The sequence below is a fragment of the Mus caroli genome, unplaced genomic scaffold (assembly GCF_978045245.1).
Source record: "Mus caroli unplaced genomic scaffold, Mus_caroli_1 scaffold_9, whole genome shotgun sequence".
NCBI lineage: Eukaryota > Metazoa > Chordata > Mammalia > Rodentia > Muridae > Mus > Mus caroli.
Genome location: NW_028227264.1, coordinates 49,763,809 through 49,779,630, shown reverse-complemented (window position 1 = coordinate 49,779,630; position 15,822 = coordinate 49,763,809). Strand labels below are relative to the sequence as shown.

Sequence of the window (15,822 nt, the reverse complement as noted above, 5' to 3'; positions counted from 1 at the left end):
TGTATTGTTTTTTTTCTGTTATTATCCTTTGAAGGGCTGGATTCGTTGAAAGATAATGTGTGAATTTGGTTTTGTCGTGGAATACTTTGGTTTCTCCATCTATGGTAGTTGAGAGTTTGGCTGGGTATAGTAGCCTGGGCTGGAATTTATGTTCTCTTAGTTTCTGTATAACTTCTGTCCAGGCCCTTCTGGTTTTCATAGTCTCTGGTGAACAACCCTGTGTAATTCTGATAGGCTTGCCTTTATATGTTACTTGACCTTTTCCCCTTATTGCTTTTAGTATTCTATCTTTATTTAGTGCATTTGTTGTTTTGATTATTATGTGTCAGAAGGAATTTCTTTTCTGGTCCAGTCTATTTGGAGTTCTGTAGGCTTCTTGTATGTTCATGGGCATCTCTTACTTTAGGTTTGGGAAGTTTTCTTGTATAATTTTGTTGAAGATATTTGCTGGTCGTTTGACTTGGAAATCTTCATTCTCATCTACTCCTATTATCCATAGGTTTGGTCTTCTCATTGTGTCCTGGATTTCCTGGATGTTTTGAGTTAGGATATTTTTGAATTTTGTATTTTCTTTGATTGTTATGCCGATGTTCTCTATGGAGTCTTCTGCACCTGAGATTCTCTCTTCCATCTCTTGTATTCTGTTGCTGATTCTCGAATCTATGGTTCCAGATTTCTTTCCTAGGGTTTCTATCTCCAGTGTTGCCTCACTTTGGGTTTTCTTTATTGTGTCTACTTCCCTTTTTAGGTCTTGGATGATTATATTCAATTCCATCACCTGTTTGGTCTGGTTTTCCTGCAATTCTTTAAGGGATTTTTGTGCTTCCTCTTTAATGTCTTCTACCTGTTTAGTAGTGTTCTCCTGCACTTCTTTAAGGGTTTTTTTGCTTTCTCTTTAATGTCCTCTACCTGTTTAGCAGTGTTCTCCTGTATTTCTTTAAGTGTGTTATTAAAGTTCTTCTTGATGTCCTCTACCATCATCATGTGATATGCTTTTAGATCAGGGTCTAGCTTTTCTGGTGTGTTGGGTTGTCCTGGAATGGGTGAAGTGGGAGTGCTAGGTTCTGGTGATGGTGAGTGGTCTTGTTTTTTGTTAGTAAGATTATTACGTTTACCTTTCACCATCTGGTAATCTCTGGAGTTAGTTGTTATAGTTGTCTCTGTTTAGAGATTGGAGCCGACACTGTGTTTCACTCACCAGAAGTCTTTTTTTTTTTTATTACATATTTTCCTCAATTACATTTCCAATGCTATCCCAAAAGTCTCCCATACTGCCCCCCACTTCCCTACCCTCCCATTCCCATTCTTTTGGCCCTGGCATTCCCCTATATTGGGGCATATAAAGTTTGCAAGTCCAATGGGCCTCTCTTTCCAGTGATGGCCGACTAGGCCATCTTTCAATACATATGCAGCTAGAGACAAGAGCTCCGGGGTACTGGTTAGTTCATCATGTTGTTCCAACTATAGGGTTGCAGATCCCTTTAGCTCCTTGGGTACTTTCTCTAGCTTCTCCATTGGGAGCCCTGTGATCCATCCAATAGCTGACTGTGAGCATCCACTCCTGTGTTTGCTAGGCCCCTGCATAGTCTCACAAGAGACAGCTATCTTTGGGTCCTTTCAGCAAAATCTTGCTAGTGTATGCAATGGTGTCAGCGTTTAGAAGCTGATTATGGGATAGAACCCTGGATACGGCAGTCTCTAGATGGTCCATCCTTTCATCACAGCTCCGAACTTTGTCTCTGTAACTCCTTCCCTGGGTGATTTGTTCCCAATTCTAAGAAAGGGCAGAGTGTCCACATTTTGGTCTTCATTCTTCTTGAGTTTCATGCGTTTAGCAAATTGTATCTTATATCTTGGGTATCCTAAGTTTTGGGCTAATATCCACTTATCAGTGAATACATATTGTGTGAGTTCCTTTGTGATTGTGTTACCTCACTCAAGATGATGCCCTCCAGGTCCATCCATTTGGCTAAGAATTTCATAAATTCATTCCTTTTAATAGCTGAGTAGTACTCCATTGTGTAAATGTACCATAATTTCTGTATCCATTCCTCTGTTGAGGGACATCTGGGTTCTTTCCAGCTTCTGGCTATTATAAATAGGGCTGCTATGAACATAGTGGAGCATGTGTCCTTCTTACCGGTTGGGACATCTTCTGGATATATGCCCAGAAGAGGTATTGCGGGATCCTCCGGTAGTACTATGTCCAATTTTCTGAGGAACCGCCAGACTGATTTCCAGAGTGGTTGTACAAGCTTGCAATCCCACCAACAATGGAGGAGTGTTCCTCTTTCTCCACATCCCCGCCAGCATCTGCTGTCACCTGAATTTTTGATCTTAGCCATTCTGGCTGGTGTGAGGTGGAATCTCAGGGTTGTTTTGATTTGCATTTCCCTGATGATTAAGGATGTTGAACATTTTTTCAGGTGCTTCTCTGCCATTTGGTATTCTTCAGGTGAGAATTCTTTGTTCAATTCTGAGCCCCATTTTTTAATGGGGTTATTTGACTTTCTGGAGTCCACCTTCTTGAGTTCCTTATATATATTGGATATTAGACCCTTATCTGATTTAGTATAGGTAAATATCCTTTCCCAATCTGTTGGTGGTTTTTTTGTCTTATTGATGGTGTCTTTTGCCTTGCAGAAGCTTTGCAGTTTCATGAGGTCCCACTTGTCAATTCTCGATCTTACAGCACAAGCCATTGCTGTTCTATTCAAGAATTTTTCCCCTGTGCCCATATCTTCAAGGCTTTTCCCCACTTTCTCCTCTATAAGTTTCAGTGTCTCTGGTTTTATGTGAAGTTCCTTGATCCACTTAGACTTGACCTTAATACAAGGAGATAGGAATGGATCAATTCGCATTCTTCTACATGATAACAACCAGTTGTGCCAGCACCATTTGTTGAAAATGCTGTCTTTCTTCCACTGGATGTTTTTAGCTCCCTTGTCGAAGATCAAGTGACCGTAGGTGTGTGGGTTCATTTCTGGGTCTTCAATTCTATTCCATTGGTCTATTTGTCTGTCACTATACCAGTACCATGCAGTTTTTATCACAATTGCTCAGTAGTACAGCTTTAGGTCTGGCATGGTGATTCCACCAGAGGTTCTTTCATCCTTGAGAAGAGTTTTTGCTATCCTAGGTTTTTTGTTATTCCAGATGAATTTGCAGATTGCACTTTCTAATTCGTTGAAGAATTGAGTTGGAATTTTGATGGGGATTGCATTGAATCTGTAGATTGCTTTTGGCAAGATAGCCATTTTTAAAATGTTGATCCTGCCAATCCATGAGCATGGAAGATCTTTCCATCTTCTGAGATCTTCTATAATTTCTTTCTTCAGAGACTTGAAGTTCTTATTATACAGATCTTTCACTTCCTTAGTTAAAGTCACGCCAAGATATTTAATATTATTTGTGACTATTGAGAAAGGTGTTGTTTCCCTAATTTCTTTCTCAGCCTGTTTATTCTTTGAGTAGAGAAAGGCCATTGATTTGTTTGAGTTAATTTTATATCCAGCTACTTCACCGAAGCTGTTCATCATGTTTAGGAGTTCTCTGGTGGAATTTTTAGGGTCACTTATATATACTATCATATCATCTGCAAAAAGTGATATTTTGACTTCATCTTTTCCAATTTGTATCCCTTTGATCTCCTTTTGTTGTCGAATTGCTCTGGCTAGGACTTCAAGTACTATGTTGAATAGGTATGGAGAAAGTGGACAGCCTTGTCTAGTCCCTGATTTTAGAGGGATTGCTTCAAGCTTCTCACCATTTACTTTGATGTTGGCTACTGGTTTGCTGTATATTGCTTTTATCATGTTTAGGTATGGGCCTTGAATTCCTGATCTTTCCAAGACTTTTATCATGAATGGGTGTTGGATCTTGTCAAATGCTTTTTCTGCATCTAACGAGATGACCATGTGGTTTTTGTCTTTGAGTTTGTTTATATACTTGATTACGTTGATGGATTTCCGTATATTGAACCATCCCTGCATCCCCGGGATGAAACCTACTTGGTCAGGATGGATGATTGTTTTGATATGTTCTTGGATTCTGTTAGCAAGAACTTTATTGAGTATTTTTGCATCAATATTCATAAGGGATATTGGTCTGAAGTTTTCTATCTTTGTTGGGTCTTTTTGTGTTTTAGGTATCAGAGTAATTGTGGCTTCATAGAATGAGTTGGGTAGAGTACCTTCTGTTTCTATTTTGTGGAATAGTTTGTGAAGAACTGGGATTAGATCTTTGAAGGTCTGATAGAACTCTGCACTAAACCCATCTGGTCCTGGGCTTTTTTTTGGTTGGGAGACTATTAATGACTGCTTCTATTTCTTTGGGGGATATAGGGTTGTTTAGATCATTAACCTGATCTTGGTACAACTTTGGTACCTGGTATCTGTCTAGGAACTTCTCCATTTCATCCAGGTTCTCCAGTTTTGTTGAGTATAGCCTTTGGTAGAAGGATCTGATGGTGTTTTGGATGTCTTCAGGATCTGTTGTTATGTCTCCTTTTTCATTTCTGATTTTGTTAATTAGAATACTTTCCCTGTGCCCTCTAGTTAGTCTGGCTAAGGGTTTATCTATCTTGTTGATTTTCTCAAAGAACCAGGTCCTTGATTGGTTGATTCTTTGAATAGTTCTTCTTGTTTCCACTTGATTGATTTCGCCCCTGAGTTTGATTATTTCCTGCCGTCTACTCCTCTTGGGTGAATTTGCTTCCTTTTGTTCTAGTGCTTTTAGGTGTGTTGTCAAGTTGCTAATGTGTGCTCTTTCTAGTTTCTTTTTGGGGGCACTCAGAGCTATGAGTTTTCCCCTTAGAAATGCTTTCATTGCGTCCCATAAGTTTGGGTATGTTGTGGCTTCATTTTCGTTGAACTCTAAAAAGTCCTTGATTTCTTTCTTTATTCCTTCCTTGACCAAGGTATCATTGAGAAGAGTGTTGTTCAGTTTCCACGTGAATGTTGGCTTTCTATTATTTATTTTGTTATTGATGATCAGCCTTAGTCCATGGTGATCTGATAGGATGCATGGGACAATTTCAATGTTTTTGTATCTCTTGAGTCCTGTTTTGTGCCCAATTACGTGGTCAATTTTGGAGAAGGTACCATGAGGTGCTGAGAAGAAGGTGTATCCTTTTGTTTTAGGGTAAAATGTTCTGTAGATATCTGCCAGATCCATTTGATCCATAACTTCTGTTAGTTTCACTGTGTCCCTGTTTAGTTTCTGTTTCCATGATCTGTCCATTGGTGAAAGTGGTGTGTTGAAGTCTCCCACTATTATTGTATGAGGTGCAATGTGTGCTTTGAGATTTACTAAAGTTTCTTTAATGAATGAGGCTGCCTTTGTATTTGGAGCATAGATATTCAGGATTGATAGTTCCTCTTGGAGGATTTTACCTTTGATGAGTATGAAGTGCCCCTCCCTGTCTTTTTTGATGACTTTGGGTTGGAAGTCAATCTTATCTGATATTAGAATGGCTACTCCAGCTTGTTTCTTCAGACCATTTGCTTGGAAAATTGTTTTCCAGCCTTTCATTCTGAGGTAGTGTCTATCTTTTTCTCTGAGATGAGTTTCTTGTAAGCAGCAAAATGTTGGGTCTTGTTTGTGTAGCCAGTTTGTTAGTCTATGTCTTTTTATCGGGGAGTTGAGTCCATTGATATTAAGAGATATTAAGGAAAAGTAATTGTTGTTTCCTGTTATTTTTGTTGTTAAAGTTGGCATTCTGTTCTTGTGGCTGTCTTCTTTTAGGTTTGTTGAGGGATTACCTTCTTGTTGTTTCTAGGGCGTGGTTCCTGTCCTTGTATTGGTTTTTTTCTGTTATTATCCTTTGAAGGGCTGGATTCCTGGAGAGATAATGTGTGAATTTGGTTTTGTCGTGGAATACTTTGGTTTCTCCATCTATGTTAATTGAGAGTTTGGCTGGGTATAGTAGCCTGGGCTGGAATTTGTGATCTTTTAGTGTCTGTATAACATCTGTCCAGGATCTTCTGGCTTTCATAGTCTCTGGTGAAAAATCTGGTGTAATTCTGATAGGCTTGCCTTTATATGTTACTTGGCCTTTTTCTCTTACTGCTTTTAGTATTCTATCTTTATTTAGTGCATTTGTTGTTCTGATTATTATGTGTCGGGAGGTATTTCTTTTCTGGTCCAGCCTATTTGGAGTTCTGTAGGCTTCTTGTATGTTCATGGGCATCTCTTTCTTTAGATTTGGGAAGTTTTCTTCTATAATTTTGTTGAAGATGTTTGCTGGTCCTTTGAGTTGAAAATCTTCATTCTCATCCACTCCTATTATCCGTAGGTTTGGTCTTCTCATTGTGTCCTGGATTTCCTGGATGTTTTGAGTTAGGATCTTTTTGCATTTTCCATTTTCCTTGATTGTTGTGCTGATGTTCTGTATGGAATCTTCTGCACCTGAGATTCTCTCTTCCATCTCTTGTATTCTGTTGCTGATGCTTGCATCTATGGTTCCAGATTTCTTTCCTAGGGTTTCTATCTCCAGTGTTGCCTCATTTTGGGTTTTCTTTATTGTGTCTACTTCCCTTTTTAGGTCTAGTATGGTTTTGTTCATTTCCATCATCTGATTGGATGTGTTTTCCTGTTTCTCTTTAAGGACTTCTACCAGTTTGGTTGTGTTTTCCTGTTTTTCTTTAAGGACTTGTAACTCTTTAGCCATGTTCTCCTGTAGTTCTTTAAAGTCCTTCTTGATGTCCTCTACCATCATCATGAGATATGCTTTTAAATCCAGGTCTAGTTTTTCAGGTGTGTTGGGGTGCCCTGGACTGGGCGAAGTGGGAGTGCTGGGTCCTGATGATGGTGAGTGGTCTTGGTTTCTGTTAGTAAGATTCTTACCTTTACCTCTCGCCATCTGGTAATCTCTGGAGTTGTTATAGTTGTCTCTGTTCAGAGGTTGTTCTTCTGGTGATTCTGAGTATCCTCTGTCAGCAGACCTGGGAGACAGGCTCTCTCCTCTGAGTTTCAGTGGTTAGAGCACTTCCTGCTGACAAGCTTTCCTCTTAAAGGGAAGGTGTACAGATATCTGGCGTTTGGACCTCCTCCTGGCAGAAGAAGAAGGCGGAAAACAGGACCTTTCCCAGATGCTGTGTTGCTTTGGCAGGTCACAGAAGCTGTAGACTTCTGTGGTGCACACTCTCAGCTGTGCAGACTAAGTTCCTAAGTTCAGTGGAGTCCTGGATCCAAGATGTGCTCCCTGCTCCTGAGGCAGAGGGCTCCTGTGCAGTGCAGACCACTGTCTTCCAGCTAGGAGGGTGCCGGATGTCTGTGGCCCCAAAATGGTGCTGCCTCAGCGGCTCTGTGGCTCCCGCCTGTCCCAGAAGCTGTCTGCCTCTGTGGTCCTCAGTCTTACCTGTACAGACTAAGTTCGGCGGAGTCCCGGCGCCAAGATGGCGCTCCCTGCAGGGCAGGTCACTGTCCTCCGGCTGTGAGGGTTCCGGATGTCTGCGGCCCCAAAAGGGTGCTGCCTCAGCGGCTCTGTGGCTCCCGCCTATCCCAGAAGCTGTCTGCCTCTGTGGTCCTCACTCTGACCTGTACAGACTAAGTTCGGCGGAGTCCCGGAGCCAAGATGGCGCTCCCTGCAGGGCAGGTCACTGTCCTCCAGCTGGGAGGGTGCCGGAAGTCTGCGGCCCCAAAAGGGTGCTGCCTCAGAGGCTCTGTGGCTCCCGCCTGTCCCAGAAGCTGTCTGCCTCTGTGGTCCTCACTCTAACCTGTACAGACTAAGTTCGGCGGAGTCCCGGAGCCAAGATGGCGCTCCCTCACCAGAAGTCTTAAGATCCCTTGGCTGTTGTCCTGGGTAGCTTGCGGGTGTCAGCCGACTCTGCGCCCTAGCTACCCTGGTGCTGGTCGGACCAGAAGGGCGAGAGAACCCTTTTAAATGAGGGGATTAACTGGCATTTTTCTAAATTAAAAATAGGTGAAGCATTTACACAACGCCTGTTGTTGAGAATGACATCATCTCCGTTTTACCTCTCCTTACTCAGTTCCTGTGCTTCATTGGCTTGGTATACTCACTCTTCTCTTCCACATTCATTGACCCTTATCATTTCCATTTAAGAAATAAATGAGTAGTCCATTGTGGCAAAGTCCGAAAAAGTAGAGCAAAGTATAAATATTCTCTACTTTGTAGAAGTATCTGCTGTTAGAGGCAAATGGGAATAGTGAGAAGATAACACACAAATTAGTCTAAGGTTAGCATGAGTCTCAAGAACAAACTGTGAGGGAAGGAAAGCCTGAGAAGAATGATGGGTCATGAGTTGTAATGTGGTTACAAATGTGAACGGAATTCTGGGCTGGATAGGTGTAGTTTATTGACTCTTTTAGGAGGAACAAGTACTTCATGAGGCAGAGATGATCATCCTAGAGTATCATGAACACACAAGGACTTGAAATTCATTTCCTTAAACGTATCATGAATAATGAAGATGGCATGTAAGAAGATATTTTGGAGGTGGTATGGTAAATGTATTTGATAGTAAATATGATTAGTTATGTTATATAAACTTAAACATTACCTCATCTTGATTATAGCCCCTGTGTTTATAGAGATATTTCCATTCCTTTATAGTAAATATAGTGAGGTCTCAATAAGACGCTAAGCACTTTAAAGAACATGGTGTCCATTCAGTCTTCTGGAGTGAGATGATAAGAATTTTAATGTTTATCTTGGCATTTGAAATTAAGTGAAGCCTGGCATGGTAGCACATGCCTTTAATCCCAGCACTTGGGAGGCAGAGGCAGGCGGATTTCTGAGTTCGAGGCCAGCCTGGTCTATAAAGTGAGTTCCAGGACAACCAGGGCTACACAGAGAAACCCTGTCACGAAAAACCAAAAAAAAAAAAAAAAAAAAAGGAAGTAAGTAAATACCCGTTAATTTCAGTTATCTAAATCAAATATGAGGCCATCATGCCTCCTAATATGGTTGATTGAACAAGTGAAAATATTTGTGTCCTGCTTGGTCCCAGACTGTAGCATGAAACAGCAAGAATTGTCATTGTATTTAATTGCTTTCTTACCTGATTTGATAAATGTTTATTAATAACATTTCCAATATTTCCATGTGATACATTTATTCAGACATGAACAGTGTTGATTTATGTATCTATAATAAGTTTTACAAAACTCTTGCATTGCAGGTTACATTTGATCTAGAGTACAGCAACTGGAGTTTCTACTCTCTATATCTCTCTGTATAAGGCACTGTACAGAGACTCTTTTTTATGGTTTTAGATCTTAAAATGTAAAAAAAGAGTAAAAGGCTGCGCTTATATCACCGTTTCCTCCCCTGTGCCTTCATCTGGGATAGTTTGTTTTTTGTTTTTTGTTTTTTTTTTAATTCTATATTATCATTATAATAGATGAGGCCATTGATTTTGAAGACATTTTCTTTGCTTATACATTTATTCATGGTTCTAAAAATTCGAGTTTCATTGATTAGTGTGCCCGGGTTACATTGTCATTCAATTCACAATATCACATTTCATTTTATTCTCATTAGATGAATTGTAGATTGAGGAGGATTTGGCTTTATTTACAAAATGTAAGGACATTTGTTATCTCTGAACAAAGAATAAAGTATAATCCCAAAATTCTGAGAAGCTACTGATAACACATGAGGTATTCATGATGGCTTGAATTAATTAAACAGAGTCCACTGGGATCAATTATCAGAAAATCCCTAGTTTTCATTCATGGAATGTGGGGTCTGGGTCTTCTTTCTGTGTTGGCTGCTTGCTGGTTTCAGCTGTTGTTCTGTTCCTGTGTCCTGATACACAACTGGGCATAGGTTACATCCTGGGTCTCTTTGGAAGCAGTGTCCTGGGGTTGGATAGAGTTGGAAGAAGGTGTTTAGTGTTAGTAACTGATGGGGCTGGAATGAACCTGAGGGGAAAGGTTTCTGACAGTGGGGAAAAATTAATTCCTACCTTCTGAAGCCTGGAGGATTTTACCTGGGCATACACAATTCCCTGGGGGTCTTCATTTTGTGGGTTCTGCAGCAAGGAGACAATGAGGTGGATAAAGTGACCCATGGTTCCATCCAGTATCTCCTTCAGCCAGAGAGATCCTTTTGGAAATTTATCACATTACATCATTTCTGCTGGGGCTTGCAGAACTTGGGGAGTCTGGAAGCTTCCTTCTCATAGTTCCAGCCTGTTATTGTCACACTGATTCCCATTTTCATGTCTGAGGACCATATCTGCTGTATTTTCTGCCTATGTGCACTAGTTCATTAGATGTCTGTGTGGACCTCTCCATTTATGGTTATCCTCAGAATGAACTTACTCAGAGTCTTCTCTTATGATTCACAACAGGCCTGTGTGCCTCAAACACTATGTATTTTCTGTTTCATTTTCCACACCACTTTCTTCAGTTATACACATCTCATTTTCTAGCCTTGAGGTGAGCTTGGAGTGGGTGAGGAGTTTTGTTCTTTGCTTTGTTCACAGTCTATGAACAGCCAGAGGGAAGGGATGATCTCAGCTGTCACTTGTAGGGCTGCAGCCACACAGCTTTGTGAATATGCCTACTATTCTGAGTTATTTCATAACTTCAGTTATTTTTGTATATCTGTTTAAAACACACTTTTCCTCAACACTTTGTGAGTCCTCACTCTTTCTTTAAATCTCATCTCCCGGCTTTGTTGGTTCTTCCTATCACATAGTTTCTCTTCATCCTAGCTCTACTCAAACAATGTGATTTCCCCCTAATTTTGTTTCTTCATTTTCTTTCTCCACCTAGCAGCTGCTAGGATTAACTGATTGCCTGTGCTACATTTTTCTTTAATCCCTAATAAAATCATCCTCAAACTTATACAAAAGGAATTATCTGTGGATAACAGGGTGAATGAGTACAGGTGGATTGGGGAGTTGTGGTGGTGGTGGTGGTGGTAGTGGTGGTGGTGGTGGTGGAGGTGTTAGGGCTCATTGACTCATGTGTCCTTTCTGAGACATTAGGCACCTGATGATAAGCAACAGACAGATAACAAACATACAGAAAAGAGGCTGGAGATAATGTTCACACAGTCATAAGGAAGGCAAGAAGGAGCAATCACAGAGTCAATCTCTTCCAGATGAAGGGGCCATGTGTGGTTCTTACTGGTGCAAAATATTGCTATTATCAGTGTGAATGGGGCAGGAGTATCACCAACTGTTCAGCTCTGCATTGTTCTCAGATTGTGTGTTCTTCAAAGAAGCATGTGTCATGTTAGAAGAACAGAGTCAATTCTTGGCCAGAAGCTCTGGGATCTCTTCGACTCAAATCCATTTCCTTGTCCCGTAAAGAGACAGAGGATCAGAGAACGTGGTCACATCCCCAGATCCATCATAAGGGTTCTTTTCCTCCAAGAGCTGACCCACGACACTCCCCATCAGACCTCTGATACTGAGGTCTAGTGCATATACTCCCCAGGACCCTCTTATTCTCACACAGGTGTTTTTCATTGATGGTAGCCTCTAGGCTAGACTTGTGAAGACAGGGATAATCAGATAGAAGTGAGGTCTATGGCAGCTGAGAGTCTGTGTCTATTGACAAGAATTATCTCTTCTGGTGGTGTCTATCTCTGTGTGTTGGGTCTGGTGCTGCTGAAAGCACTTGTAAGTAGGCCTCTCTTTGAGCTGCATGAATTGAAAAAGCATCAGCTAGGAGGATGAGAAAGCTCCAACAATAGAATCATTAAGAGGAAGAAAGGGACTGTTAATTTCCTTCCTATGACTATGCAAATACTCTAGGAGATCAGAAATATTGCACTATCTCTGAAATTTATACATGTCTTGAGACTACATGTTTTCTCTGCCCAACACCTCCAGACATGCAAGCCACTCATGCTCTACTTACTAGCCTTCTTTTTGTGATGACATTGGTATCCGATGAGGATGAGAAAAAGCAGGAGGATGAAAAGCAGGAGGAATGTCACCAGTACTCCAATCAAAATCTTCTGGTATGTTTCCAGTCCTTAGGCACAGTTGACATCAGGCATGAGAGAAAGATAATGTTTACCTAGCACCTATTTTATGTTTAGCTCATTCATGGCCTCCAATGTCACAATCTTTCAATGTGTAATTATATGGTTTACCCAGTCAGTTATAGGTGAGAATATTAAAGCTCACAGAGACAAGTTCATTTGACCCATGTCATTTAGAATGAATATAAAAAGCCTGATGAGATGCTGAACTTAGTAGCCTCTGAACCAGTTTGAACTTAGTATTTGACTTCCAGACTTGTCCTCACTACATACAGTTCATAAGCTATTTGAGCATGAAAGTAGGTCACTGTCTAGCATTGTCTTTAAGTCTGTGCCAGTATACCCCCTATCCTGTGTCACCATCCTTGTAGCAAAGGAGATATGGCCATTTCAGAACTGGAATTCAACGGATGGGCCTCCTTCCTCACCTAGGATATCACAGCCAAGGAAAGCACTGGAATTAAATTGAAGGTATTGGCAAACCTGTTTCTTTACACTAGCAGACATCAGGAAAAAGACTCAGAATAAGTCAGTTTTCTTCCTGTCTGAATATCAAAAGAACACCTTTATCTACCGTTATTATTCAACAAAATTTGTTCAGGGAGCTGAAGCCTAGGAAGAAAGTTTATCAGAAATTTCAGGAACCCAAGCCATCAGAACGTCTTGAAAAGGAGGACCTGAACTTTAGGTAGAGAGAGATACTGAGCACTAAGCAATGTAAGGAACATAGCATCTAAATCGCAAATAAGTCCAGATAACCTACTATCTAAACTTCAGAGAAGTATTCACCAATTCATAATGATCTCAACTATTGTTATACCCACCTGCTAGAAGAGCTCTCACTTACCATCTTCAGTGGGTGTACAGGGCTGATCCTTGGTTTCTGCCAGAGGTTGATGGAGAGATGAACATTAGAGTTCACAACACTTTATTATGTCCTGTTTTTTCTATCTCAATCTGGACACTAATTTCAAAAGGATATCACCCTGTTGCAGACAAGGTTTTGTTACTCTGAGTTCTTGGATCTCTGTGAAGATCACAGCTTATCTCATCAATCCTATACAAAGTTTATCATTGAACATATGGAAAGGCTAGAGACTCTGAGGGACTCAGAACTGCCACACTAAGTCTGGGCAACACATGTACTAAAAGTCTCCAGTGTCCAGTTATTAACATGAGCCTGGGCACATGATTTGAGGAAATAAAAATAAGAGGAAAATAGGCAGTGTCTGCCACTGAAGATGGTTCTCATTAGATTTTTGCTAACTTGATACAAGCTAGAATAACCTGGAAAGAGGCAGCTGCAACAGAGAAAATACATCTATGTCTATGGAAATATTTTCCTGATTGATTGATTTACAAGATACCAGACCACTTTGGCTTATTCTAACCCTAAGTGGTTAGATCTTGATGGTGTAAGAAAGCAATACTGCAAGGCACTGTCAAGAAAACTTGTGAGCAGTGCTCCTTTAAGATCCCTACTTCAATTCTTGCTTGCATGCCTACATTTCATTACCTTCTTGATGCTCCATGCAAAATTAGTTGAAATCAATCCTTTTTTCACTAAGTTACTTTATTTATAGCATGGTGTTGTTACAACAAAAATAGGAATACAACTAGTAGAGAGACATTTTCTGATCACTTCAACTGTGTGTCTCTCTCAATGGCCTCTGCTAAATTACAATGAGTCAAGGAAAAAGGCATTTGGACCAGGGGATTCTGACTGCAACTCCTATATCAATGGGTGAATGTCGTTTGAACTGAACAGTATTTTTAACCACAGTGCTCCCTCCCTCTAATTCTAAGCCAAAGATCATCTTAGGAAAATGACTAGAGTGAACCAACACACTAAGTGATTATGGGTGGAAGGTGCTTACCTGAGATGATGAGGTCTAGGGAGTTACTTGGTTTTGACCACACCTGTGGTTCATTTCTAAAAAAGCCATAGCATCTGAATGTTCCATTGTGTTTGGGAGTAACAGCATCCAGAACAAAAGTAGCATGGGTTGGCTGATTGGCCTGATGCTGTGAGTCCAGGGTCCACGAGAGGCCATGCTTTCCTTCCTGGATCAGAATGAATCTGCCAAATACTATGGATGAGCTGCACTTAAAGGATATGGAAACTCCAGAGGTCACATTAGAGCTGGGATAGACTGACAGGCTGGGATTTTCATATGCTCCTAGAATACAAGGGGCAGTGTGTGAAATGAATATGAGTTACCCACACTGTTCTCCAAGATTGGACTCTGAGAGAAGAGCTCCTGGAAAATAGACCTCCTTCTTAGGAGAGAGCCCATACATAGTTCCCTGATGTCCTCTCACCTGTCATCACCAGCTCCATGGCATCACTGTGCTCTGAGAAGCCAGCAGCACTCTGATAGTAACACTTATATATGCCTGCATACAAAATTGTCATGCTTTGAATGTTGAACTTGGCCTTATTCCTGGTTTCCAGAGGGACTGCAGTGTCCCAAGGATTTAAACTTTGCTCTCTATACAGATGATAATACTGGGCCTCCCAGGAACCCCAGCACCAGATAATCACAGATGTATGTGCAGCGATCACAGAGCCTGGCTCAGCCAAGATGATGGGCTTTGGGAGGTGTCCTGTGAAGAAATCAAAGGCCCAGAACATCTTTCTTCAGACACTAGATCTTAGCACAGAACACACCCATGGAACAAGACATTAGCCCATAAATGTCAATCCCCCATCACCATTTTGAGGAATTGACACACTAGAAAGTAGATTAGAGGTTGTATCATCAGAGTGAAGAGTCAAATCCTGGGATGGCTGGAAACACTCACCTGCCTGTACTGCAGTCCTGGGTTCCAAAATAAGACCTGGAAAAAAAATTTTTTTTCTCAGAGCTTTTTCACATTGAGAGCCTGAGGTGATCCCCTAGAATGTCCATGTGAAATTAAACCTGGCTGTTGAATAGGTTCCCTTACAAATGCAAGCATCTACTCCCCCTCATTATATCTCACCAAGGTATAGCAGCACTATGAGCATGGCGATTATGGTGAGTCCTGGCAATGTTTGTACCTGTTCTCTTGGGCCAGTCTGACAAATGTCCTGTAACATCAGATATGCAGTTGTCATCTTGAGGGCAGGTCCTTCCTGTCATGGGTTTTCTACATCATAGATATTATGAGAAGGGAAACTTCTGCAATTTCCTAAGAGCAGATGACTGGATAAACACTCATGTCTCTCAAGTTGCCTCAGAGAAAAGACACATCTTTTAGAACACATATCCTGGGGATAAAGATCTTTATGTTTTAAACACGTATTTTACTTTTCACTCTCCCCTATCACATTCTCTGTTCTCTCTCTCTCTCTCTCTCTCTCTCTCTCTCTCTCTCTCTCTCTCTCTCTCTCTCTCTCTCTCTCTCTCTTTCTCTCTCTCTCTCTGTGTGTGTGTGTGTGTGTATGTGTGTGTCATGTGTGCTGCACCACCCTGCACCTCTGACATCCTGATTCTTCACAGAGGAGTTTTACTCTCAGACCCAATTTCTGTTCCATTCCTCAGCAGAAAACGAGAAAGTATGACACATGTGATATCTGGTATTGTAGTGCAGAGTAATGTGAAAACAAAGTAAAAGGGACTATATATTTTAAGTCTTATTTTACATTTTTATGCTGCTGGTTGGATTTTTCTGCACACAGAAGAGGAGAATGTTTCCAAAAGCATAAAAATGGCAAGAAGATATATAATTAAGAGGATAAATATTTTGTCAAAGAAAGTTTTTACATACTCACAAATTAGTAATTGACACATGATGAGTTTTTCTGTTCATGAGTATGTATATATATGTATGAATTTGATATGATGATTATATGAAGCTAATGAAGTAAA

At 40.8% G+C, this 15,822-nt stretch overlaps 1 protein-coding gene across 2 annotated transcripts; it reads right to left on the bottom strand.

Annotated features, from left to right (window-relative positions):
• Positions 1-9,101: 9,101 nt before the first annotated feature.
• LOC115032167 (leukocyte immunoglobulin-like receptor subfamily B member 4A) lies at positions 9,102-15,012 on the bottom strand. 2 transcript variants are annotated; one of them, XM_029482941.2, is made up of 9 exons: positions 14,954-15,012; positions 14,774-14,809; positions 14,291-14,575; positions 13,846-14,148; positions 12,816-12,851; positions 11,842-11,958; positions 11,152-11,203; positions 9,933-9,999; positions 9,102-9,825 (listed from the first exon to the last, which is right to left on the bottom strand). In XM_029482941.2, the coding sequence occupies exons 1-9, from the start codon at positions 14,976-14,978 to the stop codon at positions 9,748-9,750; spliced, it is 999 nt and encodes a 332-aa protein (XP_029338801.2). In that variant the 5' UTR covers positions 14,979-15,012; the 3' UTR covers positions 9,102-9,747. The 2 variants fall into 2 exon arrangements, 1 of the variants encoding a protein (XP_029338801.2); XR_015048416.1 differs by lacking the exon at positions 11,152-11,203 and having other exon boundaries at positions 9,933-9,998.
• Positions 15,013-15,822: the final 810 nt, after the last annotated feature.

Excerpts from the sequence above, each read along its gene's own strand:
- LOC115032167 (XM_029482941.2), bottom strand. The coding sequence starts at position 14,978 with ATGCTCATAGTGCTGCTATACCTTG. Across the intron at positions 14,149-14,290 it reads CATGGAGCTGGTGATGACAG|GAGCATATGAAAATCCCAGC; the intron begins GTGAGAGGACAT and ends CTTGTATTCTAG. Across the intron at positions 10,000-11,151 it reads AATGCAGAGCTGAACAGTTG|GAACCCACAAAATGAAGACC; the intron begins GTGATACTCCTG and ends CTCCTTGCTGCA.